This window comes from Rousettus aegyptiacus, unplaced genomic scaffold, assembly GCF_014176215.1.
Source record: "Rousettus aegyptiacus isolate mRouAeg1 unplaced genomic scaffold, mRouAeg1.p scaffold_m13_p_2, whole genome shotgun sequence".
Lineage (NCBI taxonomy): Eukaryota > Metazoa > Chordata > Mammalia > Chiroptera > Pteropodidae > Rousettus > Rousettus aegyptiacus.
This window is the reverse complement of record NW_023416295.1, coordinates 163,159,060-163,186,486: the sequence shown is the minus strand read 5'-3', so window position 1 is coordinate 163,186,486 and position 27,427 is coordinate 163,159,060. Positions and strand designations below refer to the sequence as shown.

Genomic DNA, 27,427 nt, shown 5'->3' with positions numbered 1-27,427 from the left:
TTACAGTCTGAAATGTTGTTCTTCTTAGCTCTTTCTTAGGCATTTCCTAGAGCAAAGATGGTAAATATGGGCATCTGTTCCCCATCCGCCCTGGGATTTGCTTCTGCCCGTGATCATCTTGCCAGTCAATTGTGGTGCTCTTTCCCATCAAATCTGTACGAGCGCAACATCCTTCTTAACATAGCGCATCAGGTAGTCACTACAAATTGATCTGAGCTGGTGTTCAAGTTGAAGCCAACCTACCTGTCTTATAGGAAATAATTTTACAGCACGCAAATTCGAACACAAAGATCTTGACTCACAGGTGATCACACAAATATTTTTACCTTTTTTCACATAAGCACTGAGAGAGCGACGGAGTTACTCAAGATCCTAAATTGATTGCAGAACAAGGATTAAAATCTGGGGCTCTTGACTTCAAAAATTAAGGCTCCTTTTAGTCTAGGTTTTCAAATGTTGCTTTAAAAAATTGTTTTCTTGGAAATGGGTGGCTGGAGGAAACAGCGAGTTTGAAGTCTTTGAAGAATGACCCAACTATTGACCAGATGACAGCAGAGTGGGTATACAATGAAGAGGGGATTCAAATGTCAGCTGAGATGTTGGATTAAATGATCTTTAAGATGTTTTCTGGGTCTGAGATTCTTAGATTCTCCTTACAGTGTCACTTATGAATGCAATTTCCTAAACATGAAATGTCTCAGGAAGTAAGATCCATGTCTGGGGCTCATTTGTAATTAGACATTTGAGACTCTAAATAACATTTGGGATGATTAGCTTTTGTCTGGTTTCATGAAACACATTTAGTATTTCTGATCATGTCAATATGTTGCTCATTATAAGGTGGTTAGTAGACTTGTGAAAATTATAAAATTTGGAAAATAAGGATTGCTACATAAATACTTAATATTTTTAAGTTAAGGAGTTCCTAAATGTATAATATATATATATGTTTTTTACTTGACAAGGAAGAAATCTTATTTATCTGAATATCCTTTTTAAAAAGAATCTATAAGAAAGTTGGAAATTTAAGATAGCTCTAGATAACAAAATTTCAGGAGTGCACATCTGTCCATTTCTGACAACAATAAATGTTAAATAGATTTTCAACTTTTCTTTTTTATGGGTATCAAAGTGATGTTCTTATTGAAACTTAAAAAGCCATAGTGAGCCTCTCTTGTCTCATCTTCCCCTTGTAGTGCTATAAATCTAACTTCTGCCCGTCCTATTGTTCAGAAAAAAGCAGCCATATTGTGCTGATTGCTATTAAATTAAAGCAGAAAGGGAGAGACACAAATGTGGAAGCCCATCTTACCAGCAGGGATACCGCTATCTTTTATTTGGCATTTTGGGAGGGTCAGAAAGTCATGACAGGCATCTGACCTCTGATAACCTCTTTGGTGCTTCTGTGTGCAGTTTTTTTGGGAAGAACTTAATTAAATACAATTGAATTTCCCTCCGAACATTGTCACTGAAAGGACTCTTTTTAGATGGCTTGGTGTTTGCTGGTGAGGAACAAACAAAGATGCTTCTTTTGTTCCTCAAAGAAAAGTTAGCATACGTTAGTTAAGGATTTGTGATTTCTTTTGACTAGACAGGCGGGTTCCTAAAAATTCAATGAGTCTTCTGAAATGGTAACCACAATAAAAGATGAAACATATGACTAGCTAAAACTCTAACTCCTCTTATTCTTGATAATTATTGTTAAAACTAATACTTTAAGCGTTTACTATGTTTACACTCAAAAATTATGGTCATAGATTTAAAATGAAGTTGCTATTATTTGGCCACATAATAAAATATAACGTGTCCACATCCTGGATTCTCTAGTTACCAGAGGAAGGGAAGAACTGCCAGCAGATGTATTTTTAGTCCTTATATGTTAGGAAACTGTTACAACAGGTGTTGACAAAGAATATGCAGGTTTTGGTTTTAAACAGTTTATTATGCATATTACTTGTTGAATAAGAAGCTTGTCTATAAGTTACAACTTGCATAAAAAGCAATGATTACATAAACATGCCAGTTAGAAATCCATTTTCCATTGTTGTTCTTGGGCTTCTGAAATCAGTGGCTGACCATAAGATATTGAGGAATCAGTTTTATAATCATGACATACAGAAAGAATGTCATTTTATTCAAGTTTGGGGTTTAGTGCTTATTTTAGGAGGAATCAGGTTTACATCTACTTAGATTCAAAGAATCTTTAAATCCCAGATGATTTTGTTTTCCTTGAAGAGAGGATTAGAATAAGGAATCGACGCTTTTGAATTTAAAGTTGACTATTGTGTGTTAAGCCTCCTCCCTCACCTCTACGCCCCCTTCCTCTGTTTCGAAGTTTCCCCAGGTCTCTCTAATTATTGAAGCGCGGGGAGGGGGGGGGTCAACACTTGACCCCACTGCCCTGTCTGGCTTTTGTGCCATCTCTTGTTTTCTGTTCATTGGTTAAACTTTTGAAAGCCGTGTGTACTATATCCACAGCCTTTATTTCCGCATCGCTATCTTTCTGGATTCTAGTTTTCATGCTCACCCCTATGCTGTATACTAGTACCCCAGCTGAACTCACCGACATTGGGCTACCACATATGGTTGGAATAGTATACCCTACACTAGGACTCCCAGCCGGAGGGATGAGGGAAGGCTGAAATCCAGGTGCTTTGCTGGCCAAACCAATGTATCTGTCCAGAGCGGGTGGGGTTTTGGGTTTTTTTTTTTTTTTTAATACTTTGCTGGAAGGCTCCATCGTCCTAGCTGTGACTTTGTCAATGATTCCCTTGGTCCAATCTCAGCCTTTGCTGTTTGATCTTGTTCTTCAAAATCCAGACCTTTTAAACGTTAATAAATGAGCACGTGGTCAAGAGTGAACCAGAGTCTGACCAAGGCCATTAAAAATTTAAATCACCATGGGATCGGGATAAATTGTTTTTCTGTTTATTTAGCAAAATTCTAGTTAAGAAAAGAAAAGATTCGGGTCTGGAATCCTTATGGAAAATACAATTCAACCTTTTATCAGATTACTAGCCGCCTCCCATCCCACAGTCCAGTGATACTGAGATACTTTTGGGAGACGCAGGGACAGAGGGAATGAATGCGGGCTTTACACCTAGGCAGATTCACGCTGCGGTCTCACTCTAACACTTACTTAGTGATTTTGCCTTGGGCTGCCATTAAATCCTCTGGGCTTCAGATTTCTCATCTCCAAAACAAAGATGAAAATAGTCCTTTCCATGACGCTGAAGGGAGTTATTGCGGCAACTCACCTACTCGTTTACCCGGGATCAGAATGCTCTCCCAGTCCAGACATTTTCCCATGCTGATCCTCTGCTAATGACACTTACTTCCTCTCCTTCAACTACATATTTTTTGCTCCTACTTCAATATTTGACTCAGCCGACATCTCTTCCAAGAAGTGTTTTTTGATATTTCTAACATTCTTCTCCTTAGTTGTGGGTTAAGAGCTCCCCTGGTACCTTATGTATCCTTTTATCATATTTTTTATCTTACTATGTTGACATGGTACTGGGGGAGTATTATGGGGATTATGCCTCATTTATTTTTACATTCTCAGTGCTTCACACAGTGCATGGCATATCAATAATTGTTCAGTGAGTTGAATTGTCTGGAGAGGCGGACAAAAATCCGTGGCAGCTGGGAAATGCATGTTAAGGAGTCGTGGTGACTGAACCACTTTTCTTGTATGTTTCATCTTTAGTGGGTAAGTCCTTCCTCTATTGCTTCATTTGTAGTCCATTACACTTTCCAATTTCTTATTGGAGAAGAACCGATCTATTTTCAAGGATTCAGTTATCTCTAGTCCTAGGTCTTACAGCCTTTTAAAACCAGCTACTTACTACCCAGATCAGTAGATCAGTACCTCGCTGTACAGAAATTAATATCACCTGGGAACTTGTTATAAAAGCAGAATCTCGGGCTCCACTCTAGACCTCCTGAATCAGGATTTGCATTTTAACTGGTTTCCCAGGTCATTCTCATGTGCTATAAAATGCTAAGGAGCACCAGATCATAGCAGATGCTTTCAAGAAGAGTATTTTCCCTGAATTTCCTGATATATAAATGTATTCGTCTGTGAAGGCTCAGGAAAAGGTATTGGAACTATTGCAAGAAGAAAGAAATATTGATGAGGTCTTGGTCAAAATCTGGAAGTAATTTTCTGATCAAGAAAATCTCAAATGAAACACTTTATATTAGATTAGGACTAGGTGTATGATCTAAATATTTAAAATGGTTTCAAATAAGCAAGAAATCAGTTTTTCAGCTTAATTAAGCCTCTGCTTGGAAATAAAATGTTTATCTTTTTAAAGAGAGAGCACATTTCTTGAAAAAAAAAAATGGACACGCCCCATCATGGCAAACACATTTTTTATTTGGTGGCAGCTAAATGACCTAAGCGAGGATTTCAAAAGCTATCTCCTGGTTTCCGTTTTCTGTTACACTCCCGAGGCAAAGCAGTATTTGCTTTTAGCATAGTTGATACCCAAGCACTTCGCAAATGTTTCCACAAAGCCAGCTGCCCTTTATAGATCCCCCTGGGAACCTTTCTTTTGGTTACTAACCCTCAAGTGCCTACAACCCCTATTTGCAAAGGTATTTATCAAATGGGAAGGGCTCATGAATCTTCAGATCTTTTGGAGGAGGATGTTCAAGGCTCCAATCTGAAAACTTTGTCCCTTAGCTCAGACCCCTGGGATCATCTGAAAATTTGCTTCCCCAGCCTAGCCATCCTATTGTAGCTCCAGGAGAGCAAAAATAAATGAATAAACCCACAGAGCACCTCTATATTATTTCTCGGCTGACTATGGTGGGATTGAAAACAGAAAATTCATCCATCATCTTGAAAGCATCATATAATTTTGAATGTAATTTTGGAGCAAAATTTCTGTTTATGGATGTCGTGGCCACATGAAATTTTGTGTTTACTGCCTTTGCTCTCTCTCATCACTTCAGTAATGATTTTTACCCTGGGGGTCTTCTTTCTTTTATTTACTGCACCTCTCCCCTCTTGTAAAAAAAAAAAAAAAGGGGGTCCTAGAATGCAATCAATGACTGACGTTTAATTCCATGTACTAAATCGAAAAAAAATCAAGCACTCCTTTGGAGAATAAGGTACAAAATTGTCAGCAACGGAGACTTGATAACTACTGAGATGGAGTGGTTTTCCAAGGACGCGACTGTGGATTTAGTTCTTACTGTTCACACATCTACTAGTTATAGTTAAAGTACATAGGCGCGTGCGCACACGTGTATGTACATGCCCGCGTGCGCAAACAAAAACTTGAACTCTCCAGCACGTACCACCTGTTTCCACATCATTGTGGTTACAAAAGGTTTTTTTTCTCCTTCTTTTTAAATTTTAATTAGCTGAGCTGTCCTGTTTTTCAGCAACTTGGTTCTTCTCTAACATATGGGCTGTAACCGTCTTTCTTTTCATTAGACTTGGGCCTTGTTTGTCATTTATACCATACTTTTGCCTTTCTTTTTCATTTTGAAAGAAAGAGAGGTTTTCCTATTATTTTAGAGCAAAGCACCTCTGGTTTATGTGGCGACTCTTGTGGCTTTCTAAATGCACTTGATTTAGCTTTCACTGTGTAATTACTGCCAAACAAGTTAATTGCTTTATAAGTGTCCAAAATTCCCCAGTTTAATTTTACTTTCATATGCAACCTTCATTATACATCTAGTGTTCAACATAAACACAAATGATTGTTAATGAATGCCTAATGCCATATTCATTAGAAAATCAGGTTAATGACTGGCAATGAATGTCCCAGCTTTATTCTTTCGTCTTTTTCTTTCTTTCTTTTTTCTTTTTTTTTTGCTTGTTGATTACAAAGCTTTTTTGTTTACAAAGAAATTCTACCTGCATCCTAGGCTTGCTTAAAAGTTTAAGATAAAGCTTTTCTAAGGAATCAAATACCCCCAATCCCTGATTCTTCTTTCTTCTTGCAGGTGCCTTTCCTCTTTAGAAAAAGTCTCCTATTAAAATGAAAGTCAGAATGTATATGATTTCCTCAGACTGTTGGCTATCATGAAACCTTATTGTTCGGAGAGCAGAAATCTCGGGACCGCTGTGTACGGATGTTCAGGTGGTGCACTGAGCAATCGTAGACGGCATTGTTTGCATTACACTTTGTGAACAATGCTGCCTCGTTGTGCCATCCATAACCTGCACAGCTTTGAGTAGCGGCACCTAGAAATCTCCACTAAGAATGTTTTACAGCAGTGGGGTTTGGGACAGCATTTCATGCTTGGTGCTGACCACCTGGGCAAGGGTTATCTACGTAGAAGACAGCCGATGTGTGAAGGTTGGAGTGAGTGGCGAGAAGTCTGCTGAAGAAGAGGACTGAGATGCACATTTTGAAACTGGGCCTGACTCTCTACATGGCGATTCTCACTTTGTAAATGAGATCCCTTCCCTTTTCCACCGACATAGAGTTGCTTTCCCAATGAAACTTGAAAGCTCAATTTTGAAGAACATGTGGGTGCTGATAACTGAACAAAGGATTGGGGGGTGGGGCACAGAGTCCAGACTCTGAAATTTGGCCACTGGCTTATCACAACATGCTCGTGTGTTCTTGGGCAGATTCCTTACCTATCAAATGTGAATATTGATGATCTAGGATATTCCTTCTAGTTCTTATGCTCTGTGACTCCTTTTGGGACCATGGGAGAGTCCACTTGCATTCTCTAAACCCACTGATTGGATGCTTACTATGTGCCCGAGTTGGTGTCAGGGATACTGTGTAAATGACACATTTCTTAACTTCATGGGAAGATGAATCAATGTGGCCCACATGCCTCTGGCTGTACCTGCTGGGCAGTGAAAGTGTAGCACACCTACAGTCCCTCTCATTTTCAGTGCTTCGAACTCTTTTTAGGCTCCCCGATTTTTTTTCTTCAGATTCCACTTAGAACCTCCTTCTCTATCTCTCTTACCAGATTCCATCAGTCCTGGTACTTGATCTCAGATGTGTCACCGTCTCTTCCAGTTTTGTCCCTCATTGAAGTTTCCTGTCAGCCAAATTTACATATTCTCTACTACTTGGCTTCATATATGTCTGTACCCCATGCGTCTCTCCTTTATCACATTTAGCATATTTGGAATTTTGCCTTTATTTGTGTGATTCTTTGGTTACTGTCTCCCTCTTTTGACTCTAATCACCTTGAGGAAAGGAAGTAGTAGACACGCCATTGTTTTTCTGGTATCTAGATATCTACTCATATATTCTGGTCATAGTCCTGTTGGGGTCTCTCCTTGATGACACCAGGCTCCCCAGGCCAATAAAAGGCTGAAGCACAATTTTAGCAAATATTGACCAACAAAAAGTCAAGGACCCTGAGGATTAGGATTAACCTAAAGTAACTAAATAGAAAGTATCAAATTAAAAAGCAGAAGTATAACTAAATCTTGATATTATCTTATTAAGGTTTGATGTAGTTGGTAAAATTACAAGATTTCCTACCATTGTCACATGCTCTCGGGTGCCTTTTCTGACCTCCATGAATGGACCTATTGTATATTTGTGTCAGTCAGGTTTCTGTTAGATAATTCTAGATAACAACTCCAAAATCAGTAGCTTTTAACAAGCAGCATTTGTTTCTTATTCATGTTTACTGGCTGTGTGTTGGCTAGGGCTCTGCTGGTCTCAGCTGGGATTGCCTCAAGACTGTGGGTCCGGTTCAAGTTTATTACATTTGTCTCATTCTGGGACCAGTGGCAACCTGGGGCATGTGTTTTCCTTGCTAAGACAGAAATGCAAGAGGCCAAGCCACTCCCTGCATTTACATTTAAAGCCTCTGCTCATGTCGTGTGTGCAGATATGTCACTGGCCAAAACAAGTCATGGGGCCTCGCTCAGCATCATTGGGACAAAGAAAGATACTTCATTCACTCAGATGGGAAGTGCTTCAAAGCCACATGGCAAAGGGTGTCAATATTTAATTCTATTTCATCCTAATATATCACGATATTTTCAAAATACATTGTCTCTCTCATTCAAAACATTTTTTACCTTTAAAAATTTGCATTTATTTGTTTGATTTTTTAGTTACTCCATGTGTCTCCTTCTGGATCCTTGAGGGTAGGAATCGAGTCTGTTTGGATTCACTATTGTCTCCTTAGCACCTAGGACAGTGTTCTGGACAATATCAGGTTATTCAGTGAATGAACAACCATTGTTTGAATGAATTAGCTTCTGATCTGTCTAAAAGCCATCTCAGGAATGGAAATACATCTTTGGGGGAATTACTGAAGTGATATTAAATGCCTCGTTTCAACTCTTCCAGAAATCCTCTTGCTATATTCCCATTGTGAGAAGTGCAACCTTGTGGGAGCGGAGCGTATCACACGCAAACGTGAGTAAGCAATGTCGTCATGTAGGACTGTGTCCCTGGTTTCATCTTTTGAGGTTCGGTTGCTTTATACATAAGAAGACTCGTTCCTTTGTATACTTTTATTTTGCAACTGGTGAAAGATTTACTTTTTAAATTTCAAAATAAGAAGAATGTCAGAAGACATTTCCCATAGCACTTCGGATCTCTGAGAGATTCATGCTACCTTTTTATCCTTTACACACAGACATGTACTTTGAGAAAAAAAGATATTCATTCGACGAATAGTAATAGAAATCACGGTGCATTGGGTAGCTTTGCAGTGCTTGTCTGTGGCACAACACACAGAATCTAGGACAATAATTCCATCTTAGTACAATCTAAAAATAAACAACTGAGTTTATCAAGCAAAAGGCTGACCCATTAGCAATGTTCTTCCCTTATCCTACCTTCTGCTCAGTGATCGCTAATGATCTCCTCTTGGTAAGAGCCAAAGTGAATGTTCGTCACTGTAATGTGCACATGCATGTCTATAAAAGACTGGTGTGCACATAGAGATGGTTGCCAATGCTGGCCCCAACTGGTGTCACAGAGCCGTGGTAGCTTTCCAGGTTTAGTCTCACCAGAGCTTTGTTTATAAAAGTGGGATTGGGGGCAAAAAGAACCTTTCGGCTAACTGAAATTTACATCCTAAGGGCTCTAACTGCCTTCCTTTCCTTCCTGTTTACCATGAAGAGAATGGCAATGCCCTTTAGAGAGGACCACGTAGCATAGTGATACTGATGAAATCAGAAAGTCCCTGGCACATGGGGGAGGGGTGACTCTAGTTTTGTCTTCTATAGTCTCTCTTTTCCAAAATTCGTGAGCAGGATTGGATTGCTCCTGCTTGCTGAAAAGTAGCATATGGTGACTGGAAATAGTATTCAAGGGTAGAAATCAAGAAATGTGGCCAATTGCATTTTAAGATGAAAGAAAAAGGCCAACTGTAGTAAGAAAAAACATGACCTAGTTGAAAAACTGGACCTGATTTTCTAACTATTCTTCTATCACTAAAGCACAGGAATATATTTAAATTAGATATCTGCAAGATTCTGTTTCATTAGTTATTTTTCCATTTGGACTTTAAGTAATTGACCTGCTAAGAATCTTTGCAACTAGGGAATTCCATGACTCTCAGCATGGGTTGTGTTAAGAAGAAAATGGAGCCCAGCAAAGCCCCCTTATTGCTGCCATTCTGCCATTAGTATGTTAAAGCTCTGAGAAGGTAAAGCTTCATGAAAGAGGACCATAGGCCCCCTTTCACTGGGCAAGAAATGATGCAGGTGACAGTGAGAACTGTACATTACTGATTAGCTTATGCTATAGCAGTATCATGTCGCTCAAGCTTACAGACAGGTACCACCTGGGTGTCTGCCTTTCCTCTCCTCTGATAGCTGAAGTGAGGACTGGGAAGCAAGTGTGAGATTGAGGGCTTGGCATCAGCTGGATCCTCTTTCAAATGATTTTATCTCCTCCTTTTTCTCTTTTCTCTGTTGTCTTTCTCTTTCTGTGTTTGTAAAACTTTGGAGGACCAAAAAAATTAAGATGTATACCTTTACAAGATTTTCATATTATTTGTCATTGTTTACAGTATATTGACTAATACTTTATGACATATTATATATTATACATTTTAGTTATGCTTTGTACATCATATACAGACATATTTTACATAATATTAGACATCAAATGATCCATATCGTGTGTGTGTATTCCAATATTATATATTATGTATTGTATTTACTGGCCACCTATGACAGAGGAATGTTCTAAAAGCAATGGTAAAGCAAAAAAAAAATCTGCCTTCTAAGAGCCCATCATATACTGAGGAACATAAATAATGAAAAATAAACAAAAAGTAAATAGGGTAATTGCAAGTAATGTAAACTACAGGGCTCTGAAAAAACATAGTGGGGTAATGAGGTAGAGCTTGAGGTGGAGTGGTAGGGAGGTTACTGTGTTAGCTAAGGTGGGGTGGTCTGGAAAGACCTTTCTAAAGAGGTGATTTTTGAGCCCGGACAAGATCTATGAGAAAGAGACAACCAGGTAAAGTTCTCACTAGCAAAAAATATTTGGAGGCAAACTGTTCAAAGCAGAAAAAACAGCCGAGACAGACAGGGCTTAGCACGTTCAAGAGCGGACAGCATGTCAGTGCAGCTGAAAGTGGAGAGAGAAGGAGTGACTAGAGCAGGGGGCAGGGACCAGATCGCGAAGGGCCTTGCGGCCCAAGAAAACAGTTTGTTTTCTGGTTGCGAAGCAGAAGCCAATGAGAGTTTATTTCGTAGCTGGGGATAAAATAATCTGATTTACTCTTTAAGAGGTTCCCTGGATGATATATGAAGGATAAATTTTGGGGAAATAAGAAAACTCAAGTACCATTAGGAAGTTATTAGAATATTCCAGTGAGGGGAGGAGTGGCTAGGACTAGGTTCATAACAGTTGAGTAAGTGGGAGGTGGTCAGATTTTAGTAATATTTTTGAGGTTGAGATGATAGGACATCATAATGAGATGGATGTGGGGTATGAAGAAGAGTAATCAAGATGGACTTTTGGGTTTTTAGCCTAAAAATATTAGGGTGGATGGTTTACTCCCTAGGTGATAGTTTTGGGGATCTTGAGAATAGATTTTTGATGGAGATCATCATAGCTGTATTCAGAGAATATTACATTTGAGATGCTTAATACTTAATATATCATTAATCAGAACTTAGTCTCATGATCAGTCCTAGCTGCAAGAGAGGTTGGGAAATATCCATTAACTGGGAACATTGTGACCTCAAACTAATGTTCTATTACAAAGGATGAGAAGAAAATGGATGCTGGAGTACATGACTAACAGTATTTGGCACAGAAAATAATAAAAATATTATCCAAAAAATTACTTCAAAATGACTCATAGGTCAAAGGAGAAATAATGATAAAAATGAGAAAATACTCAAAATTAAATGATAATAAAAAATTTAGGATGCAGCTAAAGTGGTTCTTAGAGGTAGATTTATGTCTTAAATTTCAGAGAAAAATGAAGGTTGAAAATGGACAATTACAGGTAAGTTATTCAAACAACAGAGTAAATTCAAAGAACACAAAAAGAAGGAACTAATCAAAGATAATAAATCACCAAAATAGAAAAAAAAATACAATTAGTCATAACGAAGTGAAAATCTTGTCATTGGAAGGTGTAAATAAAATATAAACCTAGCAAGATTGATCAGTAAAAACAAAAACAAAACAAAACCAAAAAAAACAAAAAAAAAAGGAGAAACAATATTGTGAATAAAAAGGGAAATGTGCGTACAAATACCATAGAGACTCAGAAGATTAAGGGTCAGTACTATATACTATGAATAACTTAGGTCAACAAATTAAAATCACTATTGGATCAATATTCAGAAATTTTTATTCCCTCGACAATAGCATTCCAAGAGAGTTTTGTGCTGAGTTCTTTTAAAATTTCAAATGTCATATAGTCATTACATAAAGAAAGAGAAAAAGTCATTTACGTTATTTTTTGAAGCTAGTAACACATTGAACATAGAATTTGTTAAACTATGGGTCAATCTCACTTATGAAAAATATTAAATGAAGTAGTAGGAAAATCAGATTCATCAGTGTATATAATAAAATACATCATAATCAGGTAGAATTCTAAGGATACAAGACTAGTTTAACATAAAAAAATAAGTTCATGAAATGTACATTAAGAGATTAAGGGAATAAAATCATATAACGTCCTAATGAACATTTCAACATTAATTTTTGGGAGGAAAAAAATTAACTTTTAGAAAACTAGGACTAGAAAGGAAGTCCCTTAACCTGAAAAAAAAGTCAATAAAAAGCTTAGAGAAAAAATAATCAGACTTAATAGTGAGCCTTTGGAAGCATTTTCACTAAAGTCAGAAAAAACAAGAATGTCTACTATTACTGCTTCTATTCAACAATGTCTTGGGGGTCCAAAGCAATGAAATATATGAAAAAAAAAATGAGATACAAGAATTGGAGAAAAAAGGACAATATATGTTACATAACTTTAAAATTATCTTCAAATTATTAAAACATATAAATTATTAAAACCAAAACTATAAATTAGGTTGAAATAAATCTAATGAAATATTTGTAAAACATATACAGAGAATATATATTTAAAAATATTATTTAAAAATATCTAGGAAGATATACTATGCTAATGAATGAGAAGACAATTGGAGTGTTTTTGGATCTGATTCTACAAGTTGTATGGAAGATCAAGGACTAAGAGTTATAAGGAACAAAATGTGGAACTCGTTTTACTAGATATCAAGACTTTTATAAAGCTATACTAAAAGACAGTGTGCTATTGGCTCAAGAATAGGCCAATGGAAAAGAATAGAATATATTAATGTGATATGAAAGGAGGAGCATTAGACGCTGATGGAGAAAGGAAGAACTATCCAATGAACGGTGGTTGGGACAACTGGCAATCTCTACAGAACAAAAGGTGAAATTAAATGCCTCCTTCCTACCATATAGAAAAGTAAAGTTGGGGTGAGTTTATGATCTAAATGTGAAAGAAATAAGCTTTGAAGAAAATAAAAATATTTTTATGACCTTAATCCCTTAGGAAGAGTTTCTTAAATAAGGCGTAAGTATCCCAAACTTTAAAGTTATTGATAAATTTTACTACATTAAAATTAAAATGTTTTATTTACCAAGATTTATAACAAAAGTTAAAAGACAAGCAAATATTTAGAAAGCAAACACTAACAATAGATTGGTATCTAGACTTCACAGGGAATTCCTACCAATCGGTAAAAGAAAAATAGATAATGGGGAAGAAAAATGAGTTAAGAGCATAAATTGACAATTCACAAAGCAACCTGCATAGCCAATAAGTATGTAAATATATATTTAGGTCTACTACATATCCCTCGGTTGAAATAGATTAAACAGTCTGATGGTAACAAGTGTTGGAAAAGGATTTGGGGAATGAGAAGTCTCATGCATACTGCTGCAGTCATGTTGAAGAGCATTTTTATGATCTAACACAACTAAATGCAAATACTTTTGACCCAAGAATTCACACCAGGTATAAATTTAGAGACTATATATACTCAAGGAGACATATCGAAGAATGTTTTCTGTTGCATTGATTTTTGACAATGGTAAATAGAAACGGCATACATGTCTGTTAACTGGAGATTGGATAGATACATTGTGGTCCATTTGTACAGTGGACTGTTGCAAGTAGTTTAAAGGAATGAATTAAAGCTACACATACTTATCGAGGATAAATCTCAATAACCAGATGCTAAATGGAAAAGTCAAGTTATAGAATTAAGTCAGTATTTAGTGTGACAGATATCGTCATTTGGGGGATAAATTTATGTGTTTCCTTTCCCAGTTTAGAGTCATTTGAAACGTATACACACAAATCAGACAGATGATGGTAAAAATACATTCCAGGTCAAAGCTGGATTGAAGGATTTAGTGATGTTTCCAAAAATATAAACAGGTCATATCATTTTTCTGCTCACAAACCTCCACTGGGCTACAGTTTCACTCCCAATAAAATCCAAAGTCTTTATTATGGCTCCAAGATCTTACATGATTTGGATCTCACTACCTTCCCGGCTTCATCACTCATTTATTTCTCTCTAGTCTCTCACTGCCCCAGCCCACCAAGCACACGTCCCTCCTGGGCCCTTTGCACTCACTGTTCTGTCTGCCTGCAAGGCACCTTGCATCCTCTCAGGTTTCAGCCCCACTTGCCTCAGAACTCGTGGAACCTGGTTTGGTTGGCGCTCTGCTAAGTAAACCAGTTTGGAATTACTCAGCGGCTCGTTTGTGCCCAAGGATCTAATGGCGTCTATATTCTAACTGCAAATTTTCAGCACTGAAAAGAATTGAGTGCCTTTCTTCAATCTACTTATATTTGTTTATGTGTATGTACTACTCCATTCATTAGAATGCTATAAACTATATTGTAATGTGTTTATAAATTACAAATGTATTATAAAGTACATATCCCATCCAATTAAAACATAAAAGACAAAATAAAAATGAATCTTATTTTTTCACGTCTAATCATGACAATTTATACTATTTTTAGTGAAAATCTCAAGAACGCTATACACAAGGGTTATTGTTAGTAGTAGTGGATGTAGCATCTTGATATATGTAGTCTTATTTATATAAAGTCTTCAGTAAGTCTTCTTACTAAATTTTAGATATCTCGGCCAACCTGACAGTTCATATGAGATCATTCCTTTTTATCTTGTAATGTGGCAGATGAGGATATACTAGAAAAAGAAGTGCTAACTCAGCCATGTTCTTCACTTGATTTATTCAACAACTATCGATTCATTGCCTGCCATGTGCTAGAATATAAACTCCATAAGGGCAAAGCCTAGGCTGTCTGTCTTGTTTTTGGTTGTAGCTCCAGCTTCCCAAAGGATGCCTGGTGCATTGTAGATGCTCATCAGGTATTTGTTGAACATGTCAGTGAGTGAACTGGGCACTCTGCAGGAGCTGGAGATGCCCAGATAAAGCTCTGTGCCTGCTCTTCTGTTGTATTTAGTCGGTGTCCCTGCAATGAACTTGGTTCACTCTGGAAGCCCTTCCCATCGGTCTCGTTTCCCTCCACTTGGACCCACCCTGGATGGGATTTGCTCTGTCACGATTTAGAGTCAGCTTCAATCGTTGGGCCCTCCTTGAGGTATCCAGATGGGAAAGAGATTCTGTCTGTCCCTTGCAATGAGCTGCGCACAAACCCCACCCCTTGAGCGCTTGTTGAATGTGCAAACATTGGGCCGAAAGAAGAGGGGCTCTCAAGGAGGGTTCTGTGTTTCTCATTCATTGAAACAGAAAAGATGGAACTGGTGAATGGGTCCTTGGATGACTAACTTAAGAAAGTTCAGAGGATATCAAACGCTTCCAGGCCCTCAAAAAGAGATATGTAGAGGAAAAAAATATATATATAAAGCCGAAATTTACCTGCAACTTCCTTTCCTCTGGGCCCCCTTCTCAGGAGAGGGCAGATTTTGAGAAGATAAATCTCTGATGGAGAACAGAGTCATGGTGGATGTGGCCCCTATGTGATATTTCACATATAGCTAAATCCCAATCGCCACCCCCAAATACAGAGGGAAACGGGCGGGCGTCTGAAGCAGTCTTCCCAACCTCCCCTTCTTAGTTCCGCTCCCTCCAACCCATGCTGTACTGTCCTGCACTTTCAGGGCTGGGGGTCGCTGTTTGGAAATGGGAAGCTGAGCACAAGCCCCTCTGGGCTCAGCTCCCTCCCTTATCAGTCTGTCTTAGGAGTCTTTGTGTTTTGCTCTGGCAAAGGGGATTTGGGGAAGGTGAAGTTTCACCCCCGGCCTGGGTCAGGTTTCCAGACTGAGCGACTCAGAAGGACTGTCATTTGTTTCTCTTTGGACCATGGGCTGAACTTACCCCTTGGGGCTGGAGAACTTGGATTAAGCAAGCCCGTTCCTGAGCCTGTTTATGTAGAGTCTGGGTTACCATTCTTCCCAGAATCCTGTCGGTTCCCAGTCAGAGTCCCCTACCAGTGGCCAGCTTGATCCTGTTCCAGTCTGACCATGAGAAGGGGGGAGGCAGAGATTGGGAGAATGCTGCAGGATTTGACCAAGGCTGGAAAACCATGAGTGCATTTGATCAAAACCTAAAAGATGCTCAGTACCAGAGGTAATATAATACTCATTCCCAGGAGGCCCCGTGACTTTATTTCTGTTGGAATTCTAGGAGACCCTCATCAATATGAGGCAAGAGCAATAGAGTAGGAAAGATACCATGTCTCTTTTCTCTGACTCTGAAGTATTCCAGGCGTCTAAAAATCTAGAGAAAATCATAGCTAACCAATGCCTGTGTTCCCATATCTTATCTCAAGAATAAATATAACAAAAACGCAGCAGCATAGTTTTTTAAAAGAGCGGGAGAGAGGGAGCAAGAACAAGAAACTGACTAGCACCCCAGTTTACCACAGCCTACAAGTGGCGTGGGGTATCCAGAATTCTCCGTTTAACCCAGAGTGGGGAGTGGGCATGCTGAGAGGAGCCAGGCCCAGGAGTCCCCTGGGGTTCAGAAGAGGAAGCTGCGGGCCGCACAGACCTGCAGATCCAGGATGCGAGCAGGACTTCAATGGCGGATACTGACACTGTCCTTCCACATTCCAAAGGTCATTTGGAACCTTATAGCAGCTACAGTGGCACCTGGGACAGAGATCAAAACAGCAGAGACAGGAGGGAAGAGACTTTTGGGCAGAGACCAGGGAGAACCTGGCTGATGGCACTCGGGGTCATCACCCTTTCTCTGGGCCAAGGCAAAGTGCTTCCTCCTGCAAAGCTCCAGGCTAGAGGGGAAGAGTAGGGAGCGCTTTTGAGAGTAGAGACCAGTCTGAAAATGCCTTTGAACTTTGAACTGGTTGGAATTAAATCCTGAATTGGCTGAGAAATTTATCTGAAAGAGACTGTTTTAAATTCTACAAGTCTCCCTGAAGTTTTAAGGTAAACTGTTTAATGCAAGTGTGAGTTTGGTTAAGAAAGTAAAGGTAAATGTGTATAAAAAAATAAATAGAAATTGAGAGGAAAGGGAAGGAAACTTAGAACAGAAAAGAGGGAAAAACATCTTAGCATCTGGAGATGTGATAAGAGAACTCAGTCTTGCATTCATTCATTTGTTTATTTGACTCATGTTCTCCAGCATCTATAACTGGCAACACCTTTTTTTTTTTTTTTTTTTTTTTTTTTTTTAGGCAATGGAGATAGACAGTGAATAGTTAGAAAGACAAGTTTGAAGTCATAGAGTTTGTATTCCAGTGGTAGGGAGACTAGGGCCATAGCTAGGATGCATGGAGCCTTTGTACAAATTGGAAAAGGTACTCATTATAGGTGTAAGGGAACACTTTCTCCAGGTTGATGCAACCCCGAGCCCTTGTGTGAGGCTTGGCAAGTGGAATGTGGGCTTCAGGCCAACCTGTGCAATCTTCTGTGGAGGCCCTGAGGAAGACAGATAACACACGAAATAAATAAATATAATATATGGTAATTTGGTGGTGCTTAAGAACCCAAGGGGTTAAGTGAGTGTGTGTGTGTGTGTGTGTGGCCACTTCTGTAATATGGTGGTCATGGGAGTCTAATAATAATATTTAGTAAAGAGGTGAAGGAGATGAAGGACCAAGCCATGAAGATACTAGAGGAACCATGTTCCAGGCAGAGGGAGCAGCAAGTGTGAAGGTTCTGAGATGATAATAATAGAGCTGGGATAACGAAGGAATGGCAAAAGGCCTGGAGTAGAGTGAGTAGATAAGCGAGGTAGTGAGGACGTTCTTGTCTGCCTAGGAGGGTCCCAGTTTATACCTGTCCTTGTTCCAGAATAATTGTTAGCAGGATCCTCTCTAATGCTCAAAAATGTTTCAAATTGGTCAAAGCAGTTGTGGGGGTCTCACAGCCTGTGCTGCCTGACTGAGATGAGGAGCGCTGGAGGGCTGTGAGTGACAGGGCGTGACTTAGGTTTAAGAGGACTGGTCGGGCTGACTTCCTGGAGGTGACAGGAGAGCAGCAGGCATGCATTTCTCCCAGGAGATCAGGGCTGTGCAGGAGTGAGGCCCAGGCAGCTGGCCCGGTTCTCAGGACAGGTTCGCACGTCTAATACCTGAAGCCTCAGTCAACATGCCAGGGTGTGTGGGAGGTACTCAATCCACTTCAAACTGGGTCAGTTCACGACAGCTGCAGCAAAACAGTTGAGGGGGAGAGAGAGTGCGACTTCGGGCCGCTCCAAGGCCTTTAAGCTGTCCCATGCTGCAGGAGTGGTTGCTGTGTTTTAGATCCTATTAGTCCTCTTCCGAGATAAACGTTATGCCTGAGTATCAAAGACACGCTTTAGCAAGGATTTCAGGAAGATTGCGAGTGGCAGAGGACTTCCAGCACAGGGTTCCAGTAGCCTTCTTTACCTATGGTGAATGTGACATTGATCAGATAAGTTTTAGAGCTTAGAGTGTTGAGAAAGGAGGGATATGCCCATTTCAATAAGCCGGAGATAGATGACCTGGGGTCAGGACAAGATGGAGTCCCAAAAGGCCAGTTTAGTTCCAGGGTGGATTACGAAATTACCAGCAAGTTCTTGACTATCTACCAGGTTATTTAGGAATGTGATGCCGAGGTTGTTGGTACCTGCTTCCAGATGGCTGTTGCTTGAGTGGGTGGCAAACTGAATAAATGGTTAAGGATAGTGATTACATAGACAAACCCTGGCGTCAGATGACCTCAGTTGAAATCCTGGCTTTGCTGCTTTCTGTCCTGTGACTTTGGGAAATAGGTCTATCCTTCTATGTCTCAGCTTCCTCATCTGCAAGATGGGATAATAATAGCATCAACCTCATAAGCTGTGGGAATTGAGTTCAATGTAGAATGCCTGGAACAGTGACTTTCCATGGATGGTAGCTTTACTACCATTTTTTTCCGACTAATGCACTGTATATTTGTGTTTCTCACTTTCACACGGCTAGTACATTTTTTAATGAAATGTTATCCTTTGATTCATAAATGTTAACTAATATTAAATCTGATAGACTAATATATTGAAGGCCGTTTTTTTTTTTTTAGGCTGTTCCTTCTTTGATCCCAGTGATTAGTATGCTGTTGTCTTTTTGCTTGAGGAAGCGGATGAATTACTTCCTCTGTGGTTCCTTTTAAATCCATCAGCAAATGTTGTTGCTTTTAAACAAAGTCAAGCTTAGCCTTTATCTCCAGTTTTCATTTTCATTATAAATATGAAAACAAACATCAAAGTAAACTTGGTCAGATCTCAAAGTAAAAAAATAATTTTTTGAGGTTTAAATCTTAAACCCAAGTGAAATTTAGAACTCTGGTAAACAAAAATGATGAAATCGATCATCCTTGAACAAATAAGGTGAGAATTCTCTAATAAGGGAGATGAGATCATCACAGTTTATTATAATCATTTAAAAACTTTATTGAGCATTCTATGAATGTATTTATGAATTCCGTTTTACCTGAGTAGATTTCCTATTTCATTATTGGGTTACTTATCATGCAGGAATGAGTACATCTCAAGGAAGAATATATTTGGTTTCATTACTCATCATAAGTGTAATTTTTGTTTAACAATATTATGAAGGGCTGATGATGAGATGCAGGTGTTTAAACATGCAGTGCCAATAGATTTGACACGGTATTCAGTTCTGGGCATATACATTTTTAAAGGCTTCTATTCACTGAGGGGACAATAAAACCCTACACAATGGTAAGTGTGTTTGCTAAAAACATGAAGTGACTGGTTAATTTTTAGTCCTTAGATTTAAAAAAAAATTTTTTTTAAAGTGATATGTGTTTCTCAACTTGCTAGAATATATATTATACTTTAGAGTGAAAAATAAAACAGAGCTACACTGATCATGTCCACACCGATGATGTCTCTTCCACAAACCAGCTCTGGTTAGTGGAAGAACCTATGTGCAGTTCAATTTCAGACTGAGCAAATAAATTACAAAGTGGTGGCTTGAAGCTTTGACAAATATTCTTTACCTGGAATTGTGGGTACCTTTGGAAAAATGTAGCTCAATCTTCTAACTTCTTAGATAAGGAGACAGAGGCCAGAGATCGTGATTTGCCCAAGATAACATGGCTCGTGGACCAGACTTTTAGAATAAAACCCACGTCCCTGATTTTTGTGACTGGTCCCTTCTTGGAGTGCTATATTGCCTCCTGTCAAATGTGAGGTTCTAATTATTTGAATTTTTGATTATTATACCCAATCAATAGACCTTTTTGAGTATCTACTATGTGCCTACTACTAGGCCCCAGGATCTCTTTAATTCCCTGTCTTGATTTTGATGTAACTGTTCTGCTCTTTATTCTCCTATGGTTAATGCTTTCTTCATTAAGTTCTGTGACTGTTAATAGGTTTGTGGCTTGTCTTGAATTGTAAGCTCTTAGCCGGGAAGGAGTGAGAAGAAACCAGCTTTTACTAAATTCTGCTGCATACTTTACCTTTATGAAAGCTTATAAAATTGACATTGTACCCTAAACAAAGAGAAACTAAATCATTTGATAACATTTAAATATCTTTTAAGTGACAGTGTGGGATTTTTGTTCACTCTTAGCTTAACAAAATGTCTAGCATTTAAACCACTTAAATTGTAATGAGTGAATGAATGAATGAATGAATGAACGCTGGGCTTTAAACTCAGGTCTATGTGATACCAAAGATCTTCTACTATATTTAGTTGCCTTTTTTTTTTTTAATTTCCTAGGGTAAAGAATATACTGGCTTTGAACATATACTGATGTTCTTTGAACATCACCTAGCTTGTAAGCAATTGTTTAATAAATACCTTTTACTTATGATGTTGTATAAATTCCCCAAGGCTTAGACAGTGCTAACATAGCTGTCACTGTAGATTTTTTTAAGAACAGGAAAATATGTATCTGTGGAATTAATTTTTGAAGTTGTCATGGGAAGATCAAGGCAAATTCCAACGCCTATAATAGTGCTGTGAAAAACATCCAAAATACTGGAGTCATGAAAATGCCCGTCCAGGTTTGAAACAGCTTCTTCTGCGTTGTGTCTCTCAAACACGTCTAAAGATTTTCCCAGTCCATGAAAGGTTCACAGCACCCAGACTCTGCTTTAAATGGTTTAGATGATCTAAATGGATGAGTGATTTTAGCTCAGTATTAATAGCTTACGATGCCATGAATTAGGCACCTCATTTAATTCTTACAATAGTTTTTCAAAATATTTCCCCATTTCACAGGTGAGAAAGTTAAATTCAGGAGTCACCAAGAAAAGGTTTCATCCTATAATGCAGGCCCGACTGCTACACCATTTACCTTGGTTGTGGTTTATCATCACGCTCTCAATCATTTGCTAACTCATTCATTCATTTATTTAAACAGTGTGTATTAGTTATTATTGTATGAGGCTGAGCCAGAGTAATGCACATCAGTGGTTGATAAGAACACATCTATACTTTCTGGAGTATAAAGAGATATGAGTACTAAATTTATTCTTTGTAACATTCTTTGTAATGTCAAACAAGACTATATGTTTATCAGTAGGTGACTGGTTAAATGAATTTTTAATACTATAGAATACTATGTACTTAAAAAAAATGAGTCAGAATGCTATGCGTCGATGAGCAAATATGTCCATGATGAATTCACAAGTACAAGAAGGAAATTATAGACATTAAGTCCCATACTGTGACAAGGACAAGGTGTATGTGTGCATTCATAATCTTGACCTCTCCAGTGGTCAAGCGCCTTTGTTGCTGGCCCTATCAGCCATGTCTGTGTGACCTTTTGTTGGGTTACTCTAGTAATGGGTATAAAAAAGAACTAAGAGAATCCTAGAAAGGCTAGTGGTTTTGGAATGCACCTAAGTTACTAAAGGATACAGAATACTCAAGAGAGGCAGAAGGAAGGAAGAAAGACTAGAGCTAGCATGGATTGAGTTTTGAGGAGATAGTGTCCTGTTGGGAGGAGAATTGGGGTAAGAGATAGGGAAGAGGGAAGGGGCAGAGTGGGAGGGAGAGGGAGAGAGAAAGAGAGAGAGAGAGAGAGAGAGAGACGGGATGGGGCAGAGAATAAAAGAGAAAGCTACCATTGCATTGCTATTTGCTATGCAAGGCAATACTTTTTTTACTTTTTGAATGACTAATGTAGATTTTAGTTGCTTTCTAACTAGTTTTTGGAGGTAGGACTTAGGCTTGCTTTCTTTTGAATATGGCCCTGTAACTGGAGTGGGCCCTGAGGAAACAGCTTTATCTGGTTACACTGTGATTTTATTTGTGTAAAAAAAAATGTGTGTGTATATACGCATCAAAACTTTCTGAAAGCAACCCAAGAACAACTTGGAATATTAATGACCTCTTGAGAATCGTGAAATGTGTATATTCTTCTACAGTGTTTAAGGTTTTTTGAGTGAGCATTTATTTTATAATTAAAAAAATAGATATATGTTAGTGATAAAGTTGGCCTTTCTCATAATTAACTTTTCGTAAATGAAATAACAATATTCCTCTTAAGTGGAAGAGCTGTGCCCAAGCAGCAGTTACATTTCTTGCCTAACAAGGCTTCAAGACGTAAAGTTATAAAGAAAACTGCATCTAATATCTAACTTCAGGTTAACAATCATGCTGAGGCTCTTGGGAGGGGAGCAGTGCACAGACCAAAGGGAAAATCTAGCTAAATCATTGAGTAGTTTAACGCCTCACCATATGTCTAGGGAATGTATCAGGGAGGACCTTACCATTTTCAAATCACAGAGAGGACATCAGAGGTTTGCAGCTTCTGTAAGTCTAGAGGGCTGAGCTTGGAAAACAGTATCTAAGGCACCTCTATAGGTTAAGAAGCAAAAGCATTTGCGTGATGCCAAGGGTTGGGAACATGATAAAGAGTCTGCCCCTTCAGTTTCTATTGGGTACTACCTCTCAATGGGAAATTTCCTCCCGCAGAGCAAAGGATTGGGTTGATGTTGAAAACAACAAAAAGAAAACAAACAAAAACCCAGACAACCATTCATACTGTGGGCTAAGGATACATAACGCTCCTCTTTTTTTTGCATGAATTTTGAACCAGTGTGAGAGAGAGAGAGAAATCGGCCAATAGAGGTCAAAAAACAAGATAGGTTAAGAATGTAATTTAGCTTTGTGGCAAAAATGGGATTTCTCTTCTGACCTCCAGAATGGCACTCTTGCAGGAACCAGCATGCAGCTCTTGGAAATAACAGGGCTCCCCTTGGGACAACAGTTTCTTTTCCTGATAAGCTTACTTTGTGAATAAAGGCAGACTGGAGCCATTTGCTTTCTATAGACCTCAAAGACAAAGGAGGTATAAGAATCTACCTTCATTATTTCGCATGTGACTATCCAGTTTCCAAAGACCATTTTTTGAAGAGACTATCTTTTCCCCATTGAGTGGTCTTGGGACCCTTGTTGAAGTTTATTTGACCATACATAAAGGGTTTATTTCTGGGGTCTCTCTTCTATTTCATGGATCTGTTTATCTGTCTTTACTCTAGCACCACACTGTTTTGATTATTGTAGCTTTGTAAAATGTTTTAAGATTGAGAAGTATGAAACCTTTAACTTTGTTCTTTTTTGATATTGCTTTGGCTATTCCAGGTCCTTTGAGAATATATATGAATTTTAAGATAAGGTTTTTTTTCCTGCAAAAACAAAAATGGTATTGAGGTTTTGCAAGGGATTGTGTTGCATGTATAGATTGCTTTGGGTAGTACGGACATTTTAACAATATCAACTTTACCAATCCACAAGCATGGAATGTCTATCCATTTATTTGTATCTTTAATTTTTTTTAGTGAAGTTTTGTGGTTTTCGGCATATAAGTCTTTCACCTCCTTGGTTAGGTTTATTCCTAAGTATTTTATTCTTTATGATGCTATTTTAAATGTGATTGTTTTCTTAATTCATTTTGGCATGATTCCTTATTCGTATATAGAAATACAACTAATTTTTGTGATTTGATTTTGTATTCTGTAACATTGCTGAATTCATCTATTAGTTCTAACAGTCTCCCTTTATTTTCTTAGGAGTGGAAGCTTCAGGATTTTCTACAAATAGATCATGTTATCTATGAACCGTTAATTCTACTTCTTCCTTTCCAGTTTGGATTGTTTTTGTTTCTTATTCTTGCCTAATTGCTCTGACTAGGACTTCGAATACTGCGTTGAATGAATGTAATGAGAGTGACCATTCTGGTTTTGTTTCTGATCTTACAGAAAGAGCTTTCAGTCTTTTATCATTGAGTATGATGTTAGCTGTGGGCTTTTCATATATGACCTTTATTTTGCCTTGGTGGTTTCTTTCTATCCCTACTTCATTGTGTTTTATTCATTCATTCATTCATTCATTTATATTTATCACAAAACGTTGTTGAATCTTGTCAAATGCTTTTTCTGCAGGAATTGAAATGATTGTGTGAAGTCAACGGCCATGCTACCCTGAACAAGCCTGATCCCATCTGATCTCGGAAGCTAAGCAGGGGCAGACCTGGTTAGTACTTGGATGGGAGACCACCTAGGAAGACCAGGTGCTGTAGGCATGAAAAATAAAAAAATAAAGGATTGTAAGCCGACAAGGTCCTTGCAATCTGTGAGGTCAACCAAGGGTTGCCTCACCTAAAAAATTTTTTTAAAAAGATCATGTGGCTGTTGTTCATTATGTTAATGTAGTATATTACATTGATTGATTTTTTCACGTTGAATTATCCTTGCATTCTAGGAATAAATCTCACTTGGTAATGTATAATCCTTTTAATATGCTGTTGAATTTAATTTGCTTGTATTTTTTAAGGATCTTTTTGTGTCAATGTTGATCAGGAATATTGGTCTGTAGTTTTCTGTAGTGCCTTGTCTGGTTTTGGTATTAGGGTAATGCTAATAGCTAACTTCGTTTTAATCGAAGTCGACATTCGATTAGCAGAAAATATTTAGGGTCTTTGGCTGCTCGATATTCAGTCTTAAAAATATGGGAAAACACTACAAAAAGTGTTAAAGGTTTCTGATCCACTTGTTACTCAATCATTATGTGCAATGCTGAGCCAACAGCGGCCTGGAACTCTGGGTTCTGTCTTCAAATGTAGGAGGTTTCTCCTTGTAGCTCCTTCCCACTCCTTTGTTGTGGCTGAACTTTGGCAAGTTTAGCCACATACTCTCACCCAGAGTTTCTGTCCCTGTAAAATGGTCACAGTGTGCTTCATTTCATTGTATTGTAGTGAACATATTTATTCTTCCGCCTTAGTATATGTCATTAGGATCAGAGCAAGAGCAGAGGATCTATGACCAGGGACTTTGGGGCAAGAGGTTTATTGATTGTCTGTTCCTTTTTCCCTGCTGTTTCTGCCTGCTACTGACTTGACTGTTTTGCCCTTTGCTGTTGATGCCTTGGGATCACTATAAACACAGTCCCCATGAAACTCCAAAGTTCCAATAATCAAAGATGGTTCTATGAAGCTCAAGAGGACATTTTGGCACTAAAAAGTAAAAACAGACAGAAGTAGAGGAAATCAGTAATGTAAATTGTGAAACACAGGTTCCCGTTCTAGTCGTTTGCCCAAAGTGGAAAAAAATCACTAACTTTTCATGAGGATAAAACATGAGAACAAAGAAAAGACATAATTCTATCTCTTACCTTGCAAGGACAATAACCATTAAGTCAGTGGCACTTGTCACCAATTAGTCTTATTACTATTCATAGCTTACAAAGGTAGATAGATTGATGGATGGATGGATAGATAGATAGGTAGGTGACTCTCTACCAGGCTGTTTTAAATTCTCTATGAAATTGGCATTGAATTGTCATAAATATCTTATCAGATAGGAACTATTATTATCCTCATTTTACAGATGAGGAAATCCAGTCAAAAAAAGGTTAAGCAATTTGCCCAAGGGTTTGATCCAACTTAGGAGATTTGGCTCCAGGGTCTGTTTTTTACATGTATTTATTACTATTCCTATTGTCATTATCATCATCGTTATTCTGAATGTTATTCATTTCTTTCCCCTCCTTCAAATAAACCAAGGTTGCAGGTAAGAGCTCAAGAAGAAAAATAGGGGTGTGAGGGGAGTGCGATAAAGACTCCAAGAGCTTTACCGTTGACAGTTTCACCCCCTGTTTTCAATGTTGGCCAATGACATTGCACTGTCATGTGCTCACCTCTCTATAGAGCTCGACACTTCTCAAAGTTCCATCCTGTCTCAAGGAACTCAGGAAGCAGACAGGGAAGGGAACAGTGCTCCTGTTTGCCTTCTGTTCAACAGAGAGTTTTGTGATTTGCCCAAGGTGGGAAAGCTGGTTGTGAGTGTCAGAACCAGCAGTGGAACTACTCTGATTAGTCTCAATATGCCATTTTCTTTCGTTTCAGGATAGTATCAGAGTGAGTATTCCTATAACAAATTCTGGGAACACAGAAGCAGAAAATTATTTGAACTAGAGGTTAGAAGCTTGATATACCAAACTATGTCTAATTACCAGCATGAATAAAATCAAGTACCCTATATATAAACTTGGGAGTAGTGGAAGTCCACTGGGCTAGGTGTGTAACCTCGTGACTCATTTTCCAACTCTGCAAAAAGGGGAGAATAAAATACTGATTTCATAGAATTACTATGAGGATTTGATGAATTAACATTGTCTAAAATATTTAGAATGATGCCTGGTCTATGGTATATACTCAATAAAGGGTTTGTTGCTACTGGTATATAATGAGTAGTGAACAATAAAATTTATTCCTAAAAACATCTTAGTTAAGGATTATTATGTTGTCTTTCTCTTCCAAAAGCAGTTGCTTCTTTATGTTTTAGAGGATCTCAGTATGCTTACTTTGGAAATTTCACAACTTGATTTTTTTTTCATCTTTGTAATCAGATCTGGTTTTATACCACAAACTTCTAATCTCTAGTTCAAATAATATTTTTCCCTCCGGATTCCTAGAATTCATTCTGATATACACTCAGGTTGCTTATATTACAGCAGTGCTCAGTCTAACACCATCATCTTTGCTAAGAAGGACTTTCCAATTTTCATGCTTTTGGTATTGTTTAATAGGGAACATTGCATTTATCATCAACAGCCCAGGATTAAGAAATGCACTTTATGAAAGAAAAAAAAAATATCTCACTGCAGAAGCTTAACATCTGTTTGTGCAATGACCTCAACATGTAACTCTGAACCCGTTTGGTAAAATTTCCTACTAATATTCTGACTGGTCTTCTTATTTGTTAGAAATAACTCTTACCAGAGGAAATTGGGCAGAAAACTTGCCAGCGTATTTAACTTATCGTCCTTTAAGAAATAATACTTTGATTTTAGAGGTTCGACTTTGCTAGATAATGAAATTATCATGGTGGAACAAGCCATAGAAATAATAAATACAGTAATTCTTCTTTGCCTATTGTGTGCCTTTGCTATTCATAAATTTTAGGGCCTTAGATATTAGATACACTTACGTAAGGCCTCACGAACGGTAATTATCTTTTGGCCAAAGAAAAAGTCCAAACGAATGCTA

The 27,427-nt window shown here is 38.2% G+C and overlaps 1 protein-coding gene and 1 non-coding gene across 2 annotated transcripts in view; both read left to right on the top strand.

Moving 5' to 3' along the window:
• Positions 1-27,427, top strand: part of CUNH12orf42 (chromosome unknown C12orf42 homolog) — a 112,704-nt gene that overhangs the window by 32,617 nt on the left and 52,660 nt on the right. Inside the window, exon 2 of the mRNA XM_036235877.1 lies at positions 8,301-8,369. Within this exon, the coding sequence (XP_036091770.1) occupies positions 8,301-8,369 (69 nt within the window). The remainder of the gene's footprint in view (positions 1-8,300; positions 8,370-27,427) is intronic.
• Positions 24,345-24,463, top strand: LOC118614866. Its single transcript, XR_004956153.1, has one exon. It is a non-coding gene; the product is annotated as a 5S ribosomal RNA (ribosomal RNA).